The following is a 17241-nucleotide window of genomic DNA, read 5'->3' on the forward strand; positions in this document are numbered from 1 at the left end:
CCCCCTCCTCACACATTCTAGAGTTAAAGGCATTAATGTGGCTATGCCTAGCTTTTAACATGGGTGCTGGGATTCAAACTTAGGTCTTCACATATGTGGATTTGTAATGTTCTGTTCAAAAGCCTTTTGTTCAGCATCCAAATTGAGGGTATCTTCTCCCCTCCCCCCCTTGGTTTATTGTTTATATTGATAACCTCACTTTCTTTAAAAACTACTTTCATTTTTTTAAAAGTCACAGGATTGAGAATGTATAATTCTCTACTGTTGCCTTTAATGTCTTTGCCTAGTGGCCAGTATTCTGTCTGCTTATTGAACCCTGTTCAGGCAGCCTGTGTTTAAGTTAGACAGATCTCCTTTAACAAAAATAGGTCACTCTTATGCTTGGCATTGTTCCATCCTGCATATTCCCAGGATATTTTTTCACATCTGTTTTTTATCAGCCCTGCCTCCTGCCCTCTCATCGAAGTGTTATGCAGAAGTAAGTTTCACATGGGACTAAATGAAAGATCTCAGTAACTTCCATGGCTGGCTTTCTTATCCACACTTCTTTGATGTGATGACTTCTTTATTTTTTTCACACCAGCAAGCAAAAGCCATGTTTGTTGCCATTACCCAAGCTAAGACACCACACCACTGTTGTCGGCTATTAAAAGATGGGTTCCTCCGACCCTTAAAAAAGAGCTGATATTTTCCTGGCTTGGATTGGTGCCCATGCTTGGATGAGCCATTTGTGATGATATGACAAACATGTCAGCATCTCCTGTTTCTGTGGATGAAAGGAGGGCTGCCAAGACAGGGTCGTATCTTAAAAATGCAGCTAGATCCTTAGATAGGCCAGGCAAGGTAGTGCATACCATATCTCAGCACTGAAGTGGCTAAGGCAGAAAAATCATAAGTTCAAGGCCCACCTGAACTAATAGCAAAATCAAGTCCGTCTGAACTATATAATGAGAAGAAAGCCAAAGGCCCATGGGTACATCTTAATGGAATGGGCAGGTGATCCAGTCCCATCTCCTCAGTCTGTTCTGAGGTTAAGCTAGTGCATATAGGCCAGGCAAGTTCCTGCTCCATCTCGCTGTTGTGAGATTGAATCAGTGCATCTAAGTGATCTCTGCATTTGCCGGTGTTCATCCTTTCCACTCTGCAGCAAAGGGCTGGGCATTTAGTTACTTCTGTCCTGTCCTGGGCCAGTAGGTTCTTTTTATTCATGATTGTTTCTATAGTGGTCTTTCCTCTTTCTTTTCCTATATCCGTCTGCAATATCATGTCAGTCCTTCTATCATGTCAGTGCTTCTATAGGGATGTTTTTCCCACATGCAGATAAAGTTGGATTTGTTGTTATTTTGAAAGTATGAAAGATATGTTTGGCTTGTGAACAATACAAATTTAGTGTCTCCTCTTCTTGAGCTATGTGTTTGGCATGTTTGAAATTATTTTAGAAGCTAAATGCCACTGCCCTGAGCATCTAGTTTGAGATAATTTTGGAAGGAAAATTACTAAGTAAAATTGTTAAATCTTTCCTGAGGCTGGCACAAGGGCTCCGTAGTAAGGGCAATTGCCACTAAGTGCGAAAAGCCAAGAATCCATGTAGTGGAAGGAAAGAACCAACTTTGACATCCACACTTAAAATGTGTGTGTGCACACATGCATGCATGTGTTACATTTGCACACACATATAAATAAATAAACGAATAAATGTAAAAAAGTACTGATGATTTTTTTTTTTTTTTTTTTTTTGCTGTTGTTGAAAATCTTTGCAGGAGATTTCAGCCCTGCTGAGCTGATGATGCTGACTATAGGAGATGTTATCAAGCAGCTGATTGAGGCCCATGAACAGGGGAAAGACGTGGATTTAAATAAGTAAGTGTGTCTTGTTCTTAAGTAACAAGCTGTCTTGTTTCAGACATGGTGTCACTTTGTAGCCCAAACTGTCCTCAAATTTAAGCCATTCCTCTTGCCTAAGCCTTCCAAGTACTGGAATTACCAGCATGCCCTGCTGTGCCTGCTAGGAGAGTTGTTTTGTGAACTGATCTAATAATAACCTGTTTTCTGTGTAGTGGTTAAGAAACACAGCTTTTGGGAGGTGGTTGCACAGGCCTTTAATCCCAGCCCTGGGGAGGCAGAGGCAGGCAGATCTCTGAGTTTGAGGCTAGCCTGGTCTACAGAGTGAGTTCCAGGACAGCCTCCAAAGCTATACGGAGAAACCCTGTCTCAAAAAAAACCAAAAAAAGAAAAGGGGGAAAAAAAAAAAAAAAAAAAAAGAATTGCAGCTTTCTGCCTTGTCCTATCACCTACTTCATGATGATACAGTGAGTCTCTGGCCTAATTGTCTCCAGCTTTTATTGGGCACTCCCAGTATTCCAGGCACTGCAGATGATAGCTGAGTTAATCCTCTCAGAAACTGGATGAGGGGTATTTTAGTTTGGGTTACTGTTGCTGTGATGAAACACCAAGAACAAAGAAACTTGGGGAGGAAAGGGTTTACTTAGCTTACACTTCCAGGTAACCATCTATTACTGAGGGAAGTTAGGGCAGGAACTCAAACAAGACAGGAACCTGGAGGCAGGAACTGCTGTGGAGGCTATGGAGGAGTGCTGCTTACTGGCTTGCTCCCCATGGCTGCTCAGCCTTTCTTATCAGCCCAGAGGGGGTACCACCCACAATAGGCTGGGCCCTCTCCGTCAGTCACTAATTAAGGAAATGCCCAATAGGCTTGCCTACAGCTTGATCTTGTGGAGGCATTTTCTCTATTGAGGTCCCTCTGCACCATAACTAGCTTTGTCAAGTTGACATAAAACTAGCCAGCACAACTGACCCCTTGTCAGCTTGTCACGTAAATACAACACTTTTCAGTTAGAACCTTTCCTTTCTTATTTATCTCCAAGGTGGCACATTAATATTAACACCACAGTATAAAAATAATTTTAAAGTCCCACAGTCTTTACAGTTCAAACAGATTAAAAGTCTAGTCTCTTTCAAAATCCAAAATCCCTATTAAAAGTTCAAAGTCTCTCAACTCTGGGCTCTGTAGAAATCAATTAAGTTCAATACTTTTTTATTTCAAGAGGAAAGAACCAAGGCACAGTCAGAATCTAAGCAAAACAAAACAAACTCCTACAATGTAAATAATTCAGTGTCCAGTGTCTAGGATTCACTCACAACCTTCTTGGCTCCTCCTCCTTCTCTAGCCCTGCCCTCTGCAGCACACACAGCTTGTCTTGTCTTCTAGGCTCTGGCTGGCTCCACTCCACAGCTGCTGCTGTTTTTGGTGGTCATCCCATGGTACTGGCATCTCCAAAATGCTGGGGTCTCCTGCTGCAACTGGGCTGCGCTTTCACCAATAGCCTCTCCTAAGCTTGCTTCATGATGTCAAGCCTCAGCTTTTCCATGTCTCCCTCAATCCTGGGGTTCCCACTGCTATTCTGAGTGCACCCTTACCAATGGCTTCAAAACCTTCATGGCTTCAAAACCTGTACTACTTGGGAGATACATGATCAGGTTTGGCTACCAGCACAGGGTACAACCTTGGCCACCTTAAACAGCTTGCACGTGCTAAATCTGAGGAAACACTTCCCCACAGACTTCACCTCGGCGATACTGGTCTCTACAGCTGATTCTTCAGCCCCAGCTGACCAGCATCCATTGTCCCAACAAAACAAAGGTTTAACTTTAGTGATTCTGGTCTCTTGTTAATTGTAGCTGATTTTTCAGCTCCAGAGACCAGACATCACATAGTTGTCACACAAATGACCAGGTAGAGTCTTTGTTTCCCTCTGCAGTGTCACAAGCTGGGCCTCCATCTGCGCCACTGCTCTCAACATTCTTATCTTCCAAGGTCATACAGAACAGCCCACTGAGCTCTCAACACTCAGTGGCTTTTTCTAGGTCAAAGTTCCCAAGTCCTTCCACAACAGTCTCGAAAACAACATGGTCAGGTCTGTCACGGCAATGCTCCACTTTCCTGGTAGCAGACCCTTAGTTTGGGTTACTGTTGCTTTGATGAAACACCATGACCAAAAACAACTTAAGGAGGATGGGTTTATTTCATCTTTCAACTCTCAGGTCACAGTCCATCACTGAGGAAGTCAGGGCAGGAACCCAAAACAGTAACCTGGAGGCAGGAGCTGATGCAGAGGCCATGGAGGGATACTACTCACTGGCTTGCTCCCCATGGTTTGCTCAGCCTGCTTTCTTACTGAACCCAGGATCATCAGCCCAGGGTTCTTCCACAGTGAGCTGGAAGAAAAGCTATAGAACAGAATGTTTTCATAGACAAAAGAGGACAATGACTGACTCACTTATCCTTTAGTTTCTAAGCATGGTGTTCAAGTAAGGGGTGGGGACAGCCATCTTAATCACTAATTAAGAAAATGCTCTACAGGATTGCCTATAGCCCAGTCTTATGGAGGCATTTTCTCAGCTGGAGTTCCCTCCTGACTCTAGCCTATGTCAGATTTAAATAAAGTTAGCCTGAACAAGAGGCCAGCAAGATGGTCTAGTAAGTAAAAGTATAGTAGGTGAAGGAAACCAACTCCCAAAAGCTGTCCTCTGACCTCTACACTGTCCAGTGACAAGTGTACACCAGCATGTGCATGCATATATAAAAATAAAATTAAATAAAACAGTATGTGGTAGGTACTGGTGTACCCTCACCTAACAGATGGGTTATCTGAGAAGTAGAGAGATTAAGTCATCCAGGGGTAAGTGGTCATTGGCAGAGTGCAGATTTGGAACCTCCAAAGCCCAGTTCTTTCTTTGAGCCATGATTTCACATCCCACTGTTCTCCTGTCTCTTTGGAAGCACCTCTGCTAGGAGCACTCTGGGGCCCTGAATCTACTCCCAGCCTTCTCTGTCATAGAACAGTAGAACCTCTCCCACACATTCATGTTCACCGTGGTCTTTGTTGCACCTCCGCTCATTTTCTTTACTGCATTTGCTCTTTATATGTATTCACAGGGAAAGGGGTCTCCCCACTATGTCCTGTAATCACCACATCCGCGACCTCTTGTAGACCCAGTTCTCCGTTCCTTAAGATACCTAACCCAACCTATTTCTTTGAACACTTTTAGAAAGCATTTGCTAAAGGATAAGTGAGTCAGTAATTGTCTGCTTTTGACTGTGAAAGTTTTCTATTCTATAGCTTTTCCTACAGTATCTTACAGTGACATCCCTGTGTCTACTGTCTGAGACCTGAGCGCTCTTGTGGGTCTGTCTTCCCTAACTTCCCCAGCACATGTTAAAGTTCTTCCTGCTTCTGGAAGCAACCCTTGCATGTGGAGGGTATGTGAGTGGGCTTAGCCACAACACATCACATGAAAGAACTGTGCCTCACATCTAACATGCCACATACATGGGTAGTCACCTGTGCATGCTAGCTGTTCAGTTAGCATTTATTGAAAACAATATGAGCAACCCACAGATATTTCTAGATGGTCAATTAGAAGATAGTGTAACCAGTAGGATTTGGCTAGTGGGCACAAAGAAAGGGAAAGCTGGTCAATTGTAGAGAAAATTAAGGAATAAGCTGGACATGGTGGCACATACCTGCAATCTCAGCATTCAGGGGTAGAGGGAGAATTTTGAGTTCAAAGCTAACCTGGGTATAGCAAGACAAAGGGGAGAGAGGTTCAGGAATTAAAGTAATGATTTGAGCAAAGGATGCTTTTGTGGTTACAGATAGGGTCATAGGCAAGAAGGGATAGCGTTTGTTTAGTTTAATAGTTAAGGTAGATTCTAGAATTTTTATTCTGGTTTTGATTTGTTGTTGTTTTTGTATATTTTATCCAAGAAAGTAGTCCTTGATTGGATAAAATCTTCCCAGGGGATTTGTGGCAATGTCTAGACAGCCTTCCACACACAGTCCCAGCTGTTAGGAGCAAGGCCGATAGGGTCAGGGTAGTTCTTTAGTGTGGAGGCTGGGGTGCAGTTTGGAAGGAGACCTTCACTGTGCCGTCATCCTGGGGTGCCCAGTCCTCGTTTATTTCCTGGTGTTTAGGGTAAAGGAAAGCAAGTTGGTTACTAACAGATTTTGTCCTTTATTTCCTTGATGTTCACAGATTGTTAAGTCGCTCTTATCCTTGGTGAAGGGTGGAGGCGTGGCAGATGTGAATATTAGTGCGTACACATCATCCTTTTAGTAGCGCTGTGACCCTCATAAGACTAAATGCTCTGCTTTCAGGCTGAAAACCAAGACAGCTTCCAAGTATGGCCTTTCGTCCCAGCCCCGCCTGGTGGATATCATCGCTGCAGTCCCGCCTCACTATCGAAAGGCCTTGGTTCCCAAGTTAAAGGCAAAGCCCATCAGGACTGCCAGTGGGGTGAGTGACCGAGCTGGTGACCCAGTGATGGGGTATCGAGACAGTGGTGGGGAGTTCACACCCCTGAGTCATGCTTGCCGCATGCTGGAGTGAAGGAGGTGTGCACACTTGATGCTGAAAGGGCCCTGGAGGAAGCCAGCTGGCGTGCTTAAAGAAGCACGTGTTTTTGTAGTGTCTTTAAAGACTGAGGCCTTTTCACTTAACAATATGACAGATGTTGTTGACCCTCTCATGCTGATAGCTTCCAGGTGGTGCTTCTAAAAGGCATATAATGGTGCGGGGTAGGGTAGTTTTTGGTTTTGCTTTTTAAATTTATTTATTTTTATTTTATATACATTGGTGTTTTACCCATATGTATGTGTGATGGTGTCAGATCCCTTGGAGCTGGGGTTACAGACACCATAAGCGGTCATGTGGGTGCTGGGAATTGAACCCAGGTCCTCTGAAAGGACAGCCAGTGCTCTAAACCATTGAGTCATCTCTCCAGCCTCAGCAGGGTAGTTTTATATGTGATGATTGTGGAGTAAATCTCCTAATAGGAAGCACTGTGGGTGTCCAGAGGCAGCCCCCTTCCCCAGCTCCCAGAAGAAGGTAGAAAGCACAATATTTTCCTGACCTGTGAGTATGGTTGTATGATGGGAGAGTTCCAGACTCAGTGCTGGGGACAAGAAAAGAACAGGAAAGGAGCACAGAGGTAGGAGTGGCTTGAAGAGCCTGGCATGTACAGACAGGGAGTGCAACAGACTGGGGAAGCTCAGGGTTCATTTGACAATTTTCTTTTAGAGACAGTGTCACTATATAGGCCACACTGGCCTTGAACTCTCACTGAGTTCATTTAAGAGAACTGGAGCCCTTGTTTAGAATTAGCTTGTAAACAGTCATGTACAACTGGCAAAGAAACCAAATTACAAGAAACCATTTCAGGTGTCTGTAGGTGGTGAGGTGAGCAGGGCAAGTTTTCAGAAAGTTAGTCTAGATACCGCATGCACAGTAGTTCAGAAGCATAAGGCCATAGTGGATACTCTTGCTGTAACCTCTGTGAAGCATTAAGGGGCTGAATCGGGATTGGGCTCTAGGATCCAAAGGATGAGTATGAGAGGCCAGGAAATGGGCAGGGTCAGGGTCAGGATCCACTGGAAAGGGGTTCCAGAGTTGAAGTCCATGTTCCTGATGTAATCCCACATGTGGGCTCTGCTGTCTGGATCAGGACATGATATTTCTAGTGCTTGTGTTAGCTACTTTAGTGGCCCAGTCTTATGGATTCTGATATTTGTGGATATTTGAACCCTACAATGTTTACATACAGAGAGTGTGCTGTCTGGTTGCACATACATTACCAATAAATACTTGAACCACACACAAAAACGTAAAAAACAAGAATCAAAACCCCGGAATTTAACTTGTGCCCCTGGCTGTGTGTGTTCTACTCACCACCTGCTGTTTCAGTGACATCTCAGGTCAAAGTCCCTGCTGTACCTCATTGCCATGGCTCCTCAGAATATGCCTGTCCTGTCTGGCCTTGATTTCATTATCTTCACACTGAAGGTTGTCAGCTGGTCTATTCGTAGCATGCTTTTCAATTTGGTTTAAGTAATGTTTCTGTATAACTAGAGCCAGGTCCTGCCTCTCTTTGGTAATCTGCACACATGTGTGTACTTACATAAACACACATCCATATGTTTTGGAATGTCTTGATCTGTCAACTATATTTGGAGAACAGTACTCCAGTTTCTTCAACCCTGGGCTTCATTCTGATTCTTTGTCTGCATGCACAGCTTCCTCTCTGTACATAAGAAATCCAGCTTCTGTTAGCCTTAATGTAGCTCTATCTGGTCACCTACCTCCTGTGTTAATATCTAAAAGAGCCTTAATATGTCTGCTACCAGCCTTTTTCTCAAGCAGGTTCTTTTTCCACCCAGCCTGGATTCTGTCCGGTTTTTGCACATAGACTCTCTGAATCTCATCCCTAACTTCTTGCTATACATTGAAATCTACAGTACCTGTGGAATTCGAATAATAATTAGGTTTATTTACAATATTATATAAAGTAACCATTGTCAGCTATTTTAGCAAAATAATTAAAGAATAAAAATCACCATGGCCTTAAAAATTAATTTCCAAGTCTGGGCTTATAGCTCAGTGGTAGAGTGCTCAAGACCTCAGATGCATTCTCAAGTACCACAAATCCATAATAATAGTTCCTTATTCTGTACTTACCATAAAACCAACTACAAATTATGCAATTTATGTAAACATTCTAAACATTATCAGCATAAAAGAACATGGCTTTAGGGTATCACAGCATCCATATCTCAAGGGAAACACCCAGGTTTCTTTCCCAATCGCATCTATCTTTCCCCTTTTCATTTCTTGGAGACCATTGTGTGCCGTTCTGATTGCATTCCTCTCCTTTGCTCTTGATTAAGGTAACTACTCTGTAGAGTTTTGTTAATTTTCAATGATAGCTTTTTGATTAATCTTTCTTTTATAGATTGCTGTTGTGGCTGTGATGTGCAAACCCCACAGATGTCCCCACATCAGTTTTACAGGGAATATATGTGTGTAAGTATGATTTTGATAAGTTGATGTGTGTATATTTCAGTTAAACTAGTAAGTAAAGTCCCTAACACCCTGGCCAGTACAGGCTGATGATACTAACATGTTGGCTGAACAGACTCATAGCTTGGTAAGGTATTTCAGCACTTTGAAAGTGCAGGCAGTGCTGCAGTGTTGAAATACTCATAGGTTACGGACAGCTGTTACCTAGGAAAATGAAACCTGGAAATGCAAGCTCCCTGGGTTCTAACATCAGATTCAAAATGAATCTGGACCAGAAGAGTATCTAAAAAGTTTTCAGTTATTCTTATAAATAGCTGTTAGATTTCTCCAATTGAGGTACTGGGAAGAATTCATGGATGCAAATGCATTATTCAGGTAGGAAGATTAAATGGGAGGGAAATTTTCCTGAGAGTGGGTCCCAGGAAAGCTAGAATCATCCAAACTGGACAGCTGGGCTCCTGCATTAAGCCTGTAAAGATCTGTGCCTGCAGTGTCCTGGGTCTGAATGTTGTCATGTTGCTTCACTTACTGTCATGTTTGTTTGTTGCTACACAATGCTGTGAGGGAGGACTGCTGCTTGAATTGATAGCAGGATCTTCTGCTGAACTGAGCTTTTCATCTGCCCTTCCTGTTCTGTCGTTGTGTCCAGATACTGCCCTGGAGGACCTGACTCAGATTTTGAGTACTCATCCCAGTCTTACACGGGCTATGAGGTAAAGCCTTTGACTTGGTCCTAACACAGTGATAGCATCCAGAGTGTGACAAGTACTGACATTCTTACAAGCTTGAGCTTTTTTCCTGACTAGAAAGCTTTTTGCCAAATACTTGGACTGTGTGTCTTTGAGTGCCTTATATGTGCCAAGCCACCAGAGAAATGCCACCAACATGTGCATTTCTTGCCACCATTTCCAACCACTGTCCCAAGTGCTTTGCCACTCTAAGCCTTGCAGCAATGTTTAGAAGATAGATGCTATGATTATCTCAGTTTTACCACAAGAAATTTGAGGCATTAGAGGTTTAAGAGCTGGCAGGGAGCTGCTCTGACCTATATTTTCCGTGGCCCAATTTTTTTATTCTTTTTTGACATATTAAGTAATATGTTTAAAAAAAAACCCCACTGTTTTGCACCTTGACCTACATTTATTGTTATTTACATATGTATATGTTTGTTTTTTTAGGCATGATTCATTGTAACTCAGATTGGCTTCAACCTTTTAATAGTATTCCTGTGTCGACCTCCTAACCACAAGAACTTACATGTTTAGGGTTGACCATTGGGAACTGGATAATCTATCGGAGAGCTCACCCCTAGAGAAAACTGATTTTCCCTTTCTTAGCACCATAGATTGCCTGTAGCTCGTTATCTAGTGGGTAGGGTCTTAGGGAATCCACCCCATCCACGTTGGCGTGTCAGCTAGTGATGTCATTGTGCAGGTCTTGTTCAGAGTTGGGATCTCGTGACTGTATTATTCCTGTCATGTCTAGAAGACACAGTCTGGTATTCTGCCCACCTCTCCCTGAGCCTTAGGTGTAGAGGTTGTGCTGTGGAAGTATCAGCTGGAGTTGGGCACTCTGCTGTCACTTATTTCTGTATTCTGACCAGTTGTCGATCTCTGTGATAATTTCTACCTGCTGCAGAAAAGAAGCTCATCAAAGACCCTTTTATGCTAGGAAACTGCTTCATCATGGTAGGGTGTTCCAGTGTGACAGTGGCATCAAGACCATTTGTGAGCTATTAGAAACCATGTATAATTATAAGGACCATGTGTAAAGGTCATTCTGCTACATGACTTTCTTGAGTATGTGTGCCCATCTGTGTGAGAGCACCTACACTTTGGATGCCATCACATTTCCACAGAAGGTAAATGTGACCCAATAAGATACCCTGCTGTTGAGGTACCCTCAACAGTGTGGTTGGGGATAGTGATGGTCTGAACCTTGCTAAAACTGAGAAAGGAAGGTAGGATATGAGGTGTGATTTTAATGATCAAAACCTAGAGTAATTTAATTTTAATGCAACCCTTCGCTCCTTTGGTGTTGTTTTTTTATTTGGTATGACTTAGAACAAAATTCTCTTCCTTATTTATTTAGCCAACTTCCATGCGAGCTATCCGTGCTAGATACGACCCTTATCTACAGACAAGACACCGGATAGAGCAGGTAAAGAGGCTTTTTAAACTGGTTTTTGTGCTTCAAAGATTGCCATGCTATTGCTTGATTTGGAGTCATTGTAAAGACAAGAGCATGGTTTTATGCTCATTGAAGGAGAGACTTCAGCCATGTGTGGTCAGACTTCTACTCCTTAGAGATTATTGTCTCCTTTATGGGTTGTAGATTCTTTGTACTTCTTTCCGTTTGAAGGAAGTCACCTATGAAAGTGTGTAAAAGTTCTTTAACAGTCAAAAACAAGGGGTTGAACTTGAACTTCAGAGCCAGGTGAAGAAATGTTGTGACAGGCTTGCTCAGTGAGAACAGGCAACCTATGGCAAAGTGGTATGAGTGGCAGTTTCGGTCCTGAGAATTTGTTCCATGTCATGACTGTGGTGATGCATAATTCAGTCACAAGTCTACAATTGTGCTTTAAAGAGGGTAGATTTTATTGCATATAAATTATACATTAACATAACTGGTTAAAAATTAGTACTATGTAGGTGATCTAGTTTTTCAAGGAGTCTAAGCATACTTTGCCAAGTGTTAAAATGTAAGCACCATCTGTAGTTGTTACAGTAATTAATATGATAAGATAAATAGAAGATCTAAAATAACAAGGGCTGTGTAGCATATAACTGGCTGCTGGGTTTGTGTCTATTATTGAACCCCACCCAGTTCTGATATTCACTTTGCTGCCACCCAAGCATTTGTAGGGCAGGAGTGTTCACAGTAGGAGAGGATCCCTACCCAGGGATCACACATAGCTTGGGAAAACTTGTTCTGAACTGACTTTGGCGTCATTTTTGTTTTTAGGCAGGGTTCTTTTGAGGAACAGAATGAATCCCCCTATACAAGGAAATGGGGTTTATTAAAATGACATACAGGCTATGGTCCAGCCAATCCAACAATAGCTGCTTATGCATGTAGTGTCCAAGAATTCAGTAGTTGAGTCCATAAGGCTGGGTGTCTCAGCTGGTCATCAGTATATGGCAGACTCCCCCCCCCCCCCAAATGGGCTGTGAAGCTAATGAAAGGATGGACTTGGTGGCAAGGTCAAGAGCAAGCAGGCAAAGAGAGATAAGAGAGCAGCTTTCTCCCATGTCCTTTATATAGGATTCCAGCAGGTGTGGCACAGATCTTCCCACCTCAAAGGTGTGGATTAGATAAATCATCTACTTCAGATGATTTAATTAAGAAAAAAATCCCTCACAGGTGTGCCCAGTCAATTTGGTTTTGGTTAATTCCAGATGTCGTCAAGTTGACAATCAAAAATAGCCATCACAAAATGAAAAACAGTTTAATATAGTATTAAATGTCTGTATTTAATAAAAGTGTTTGAAGATCTTAAGTTTAGACAGTAGGATTGTCACATGGAATAACAATTCTTTTCTAACTGTAAGTACAGTAGAGTCATCTGGGAAACTTAGTGGCATAGTGACAGTGGTGGGTCTGCACCTCTGAAAGTGGGGGTGCAGTTTGACTTGGAGTCCCAGCAGGAGTTTTTGTAAGTGAAGTTACCCCTTGTATGCAGTCATGGACAGCGGAGTCCTATAGTGTTGATGGGAAGGCATATACATTCTCACTCAGATACATAGACATAGTAACAGCAGTTACTGTTTACTACTTGCAGAAACAACCATTTTTAACAAGTTCCACAGAGATATTCATTACATGGTATATTCTAGTTCCTAATTTGGCATTTGATCCTGACTTCCTTATACCTAACATATAGCAAGAAATTTAAAAACTTGTTTTTAAAGCTTAGAATCCTGGCTTATTGTAGTTGGCATGGTGGATGGTTATGCCATTCTGCCCTGAAGTAGAGAAGATGGAGTATTTTCATTTTGAGGCAGTCATTTATGTATTTTGGTTTTCCAGGAGCAGCTTGAGGGCCTGTGCCCACAATCAGCTTTAAATTGCATCTTGAAGTCTCGCTCTAATCTAGTATTCATCTTTTTCCCTGTGTGTTAAGTCCAGGTTACATGTCACTCACAACTACACAGTGTGTTTTTACCATGAAGTTAGACATAAAACATATGGTTGGTAATTTTTGCAGTATCTGATATTACATTATGTTGTTTTTTTTTTTTTTTTTTTTTTGGTTTTTTTTTTGTTCTGTGTTAATTGCTATATATGTCTCAAACTCTTCCTGTTAAGTCCTATGTAACTGTCAGCACTGAAGTCTGGTTCTGCTTTAGTTTTAATTTTTACTCTCCCATCTTTTTTGAGCAGAAATTGTTTTTCTTTCAGACATTTCTTTTTCTTAGTGCACAGAATTAGCAAAATGTGTTTTATTGTAAATTGTGCTAGTGCAACTACAAAATTAACTTGGAAATTGTGCAGCCTCTCTAGTGCAATGCTCTGATGCATGTGTATTTCTTCCAGCTAAAGCAGCTTGGTCACAGTGTGGATAAGGTGGAGTTCATCGTAATGGGTGGAACATTCATGGCCCTTCCAGAAGAATACAGAGATTATTTTATCCGAAGTTTGCATGATGCTTTATCAGGCCACACTTCAAACAATATTTACGAGGCAATCAAGTAAGAAGCCCTAGTTTTCACTCTCTGAATGATTGTCTGTTCATTCTTTTAGCAGCTATCTGTGGGAATTTGATCTGTTCTGTGTATATATTCTGAATTTCTTGTATTTTTCTTTGTGTGTTTGTGTGGAAAACAATTATTTTCATGGAGCCGCATGTCCTAATTGTTCAAATCTTTTTAAAGAGTTCCACTTCCTGGTGACCAAGCATTCAAATATGTGAGCCCTTGGGGGCCATTCTTATTCAAGCTACCTCACCATCCATGCAGTTAGATGCACTGGGCATTACATGGTGAACAAGGCCAAGATAGAACTGTGTGTCCTTGTGGCACAGTCCTTTTATATCAGTGTCTTATAGAGTAAAGGCTGTGATGGTAAAGGACTGCTGTAACAGAGACCTGCAGTAGGAAGGAGTCAGCGACCTTCCTTAGGAAGGGCAGAATGAGGGCACTGAGAAGGGAAATAGCTTGTGGCTTTCCACAGGCCACTGGGTTATACTCCAGGGAGCAAGAGAATGTCCTCAGCTGACACTGAAAGGCTGAACATGGGCCAGATTATGTACTCTTTCAAGGAGCTGGAGTTCGTATGAAATGCAGAAGTAGGTTGTTTCAAGCCAAAGGGGTGGGGGCTCATCCTTGTTAACAGGCAAGGTCATTGGACTGTCTTCTGACTGACAGAGGGTTACCATGGGAACATGAGAAGCCTGTAAGCTTCCTTATCACCTTGGCTCATCAAGAGTGGAGACAATGATGGAGAAGAGGCTGATTAGGGACAATGAAGGCCAAGCCTTTGTTGGATGCCTTGAGTAGTTGGATGGGAATGCCACATGCTAAGATGGAAAAGCCACAGGGAAGCTCAGGTTTGAGGGAGGAAATTAAGAAGTTTAATTTTGGTTTGTTATGTTTGAAATGCCCATGATGCATTTAGAGATGCCTGGTAGGGTTCAAAAAAGGAAGTCTTGACTGCAGGTACACAGTGGAGATTTTTGATCATGGATGATATCCACAGCCTCATGGAGGGATGATGTCACCTAGTGGGAGAGTTTTGCATCTCCAAGGTGTGCTAAGACAAAAAGCAATGTTCAGAACTGTTTGTACTGTGGGGTCCCATCATGTGTCTGTCTACCCAAGCCTATCTGTGTGGTCATCACAGGCCAAGAAGATCACTGAGGAAGAAGAGCTGGGAATAAAGGAGGCTTACATTTGCTGTGTGTACAGTGTGCATTGGGTGAAGACATGTGCTGTGTGTAGAGTGTGCATTTGAATACAGGAGGCTTACATTTGCTGTGTGTACAGTGTGCATTGGGTGAAGACATGTGCTGTGTGTAGAGTGTGCATTTGAATACAGGAGGCTTACATTTGCTGTGTGTACAATGTATGTTGTGTCATTGTCATTTACTTCATACAGTAAGCCTTTAGTGTAGTGTTCAGATTTCCTCTGCTTTACATTGGATGAGTCCAAAGCCCAGAGAGGTAAGGCGGCTTTCCCAGACTTAACACAGGCAGTTGATGGCAGAGTGGGAATAGAAACTCCAGGCTACCTTCAGAGCCTGAAATTTGCTATAATGCTGGAAATTGCTAGGTCTAAAACGGTGTGCATGCATCCACATGTGTGAATCATCAGAATATTGACAGGAGTGGTTTCTCTTCCCGACACCCCTGTCACCATCAGACTTTGGCTTCTCTTTTGTGAAAAGGAAGGAGAATGTCACATGGCTAATTCCAAGGTGGGTGCAAGAGTGCTGCCTCTTAGACTTTTGTGTGGTGATAAATAGGATCAGGTTGGGAATGGACCCGAGAGGAGCTTTGTGACCTGTAGCTAAAGCCTGAGTATACTTGAGAGTGGACTTTGAATGGTCACTCTGCCATCAGATCAACAGCAGTGATAGAGTTGCCCCATGGAACTGAACTTATGCCTTCATATGTCCCTTCCCCTGTTACTTTCCTTTGGGTTTGTGAAAATTTAAATGAAGGTTTTTTATAGACAAAAAAAAATTAGGGGTACCATGAGGGCTGCATAAAGGATTTATCCCCTGGAAGGATGTGTGATGAGCAAGGATTCTGTTTGACTGATGAAGATAGGTAAATTCTGTATCCCTGAATCCACATTTTTGGGTATGTGACTTGTCCCACGGGGAGCTCGGTAGCTATGTGAGATGGCATCTATTTTTACTGTTTATTCAGAACGTTGAGCATTCATGAGTATGAGTCATGCTTAGTGAAGCCCTGCAGTTCCAGACTTTAGAGGAGTAATGATGTAACTCAACTCATTCCTCTTCATACTGAAGAGTCAGATGTGATACATTTAGATAAAATGTGATTGGGGGAGTAGCCTCCATTAGTCCAAGGCTCTGAGATGTTGTAGTGGCAGCAGCGACTCTGGGTTCCCAGCTGAACTCATTCACCTCTAAAACCAGCAGTGCTTTCTTCAGTACTGTTGTGTCTTCCTTCTCACCTGAGAATGAGCCTGCGGTTGCCCTCCGGCCTCGTCACATGTGCACAGTCACCTGCACTTACACGCACATACACACAAACACTGTAAATGTGATTGGCAGGATGGTTTATCTGTATCATATATCTGTAATCTCAGTTTTTCTGCTGGGAGATGAGAGGCAGACAAGGGACACCTGGAAGTTTGAGGCCTGGCTAGCCTGGAATGTGCTTCTCAGTAGCCGCCTAGAGAGCCATTGCCTCAGCGCAGTAAAAACAGAGGACTGAAAGTTGTCCTTTGACCTCGATATAAGTGCCATGGTATTACCTGTCCATACTCAACTAAGAACCCATCATGTACACATGCACACACAATAATACATTTTAAAAGGAAGTAAAAGAAATAATTTTAATGTAAGTACATTTTCTCAAGCTTATATACATAAGGTGTATAAGCTTATATACAACACAGGTTTCTTTCTGTTTGTTTGTTTTTGTTGTTGTTTTTGTTTTGTTTTGTTTTTCTGAGACAGGGTTTCTTGGTGTAACTGCCCTAGCTGTCCTGGAACTCACTCTGTAGACCAGGCTGGCCTCGAGCTCCAAAAGATCTGCCTGCCTCTGCCTCTGCCTTCCGAGTGCTGGGGTTAAAGGCCTGCACCACCACCACCTGGTTCAACATAGGCTCCCTATGTTGAAGGGTGTGTGTGTGTGTGTGTGTGTATGTGTGTGTGTGTAGTTCAGCGTTCAGCTCTAGCTGTGTTAAGGCATACCTCTCCTGTGAATTTGCTCTGAGCTTTCCCATGTGGGGTTGAGCCCTGGGCATTTATGGAGCAGGCTGACTGAGCAAATGTGGAGTTTCTGGGGTACAGCTGCTTTGGCATTTTCATCAATTGAAACATTTCCAATCTTGCTACAGTTTTGGTGCTAAATGTTCTGCTGCCTCATACTGTTTGGCCATGAGTCATCTATTTTTGTGATAAAAATGGGGGTTTTATGTTAGAACTCACTCCATTCAGATCACGATGTATTTGTCCAAAAAGCCCTGGAGGGAACAAAGCCTCTTCTGGTGCTGCCTGGCCAGGGCCTGCGAAGGCTTTTTCTGTTCTTTACCTCAAGAGGGCACTGTGCTTTTATCTTTAAAAGATGTGTTTCTGACTTGAGCCTTCATTGCAACACATCTCATGAATGGCTTATAGGAAGTAATAAAAGTGCAAGCCAGGAGCCATGAAGCCACCTCAATGTGGAG

General features: G+C 42.6%; 1 protein-coding gene across 1 annotated transcript in view; it reads left to right on the forward strand.

Moving 5' to 3' along the window:
- The window catches only part of Elp3 (elongator acetyltransferase complex subunit 3), a 64100-nt gene that overhangs the window by 1589 nt on the left and 45270 nt on the right, over window positions 1-17241 (forward strand). Inside the window, exons 2-7 of the mRNA XM_051195512.1 lie at window positions 1761-1860; window positions 6180-6318; window positions 8810-8880; window positions 9527-9590; window positions 10969-11037; window positions 13414-13568. Of these exons, the coding sequence (XP_051051469.1) occupies window positions 1761-1860; window positions 6180-6318; window positions 8810-8880; window positions 9527-9590; window positions 10969-11037; window positions 13414-13568 (598 nt within the window). The remainder of the gene's footprint in view (window positions 1-1760; window positions 1861-6179; window positions 6319-8809; window positions 8881-9526; window positions 9591-10968; window positions 11038-13413; window positions 13569-17241) is intronic.

The sequence above is a fragment of the Phodopus roborovskii genome, unplaced genomic scaffold, assembly GCF_943737965.1.
Source record: "Phodopus roborovskii unplaced genomic scaffold, PHOROB, whole genome shotgun sequence".
NCBI lineage: Eukaryota > Metazoa > Chordata > Mammalia > Rodentia > Cricetidae > Phodopus > Phodopus roborovskii.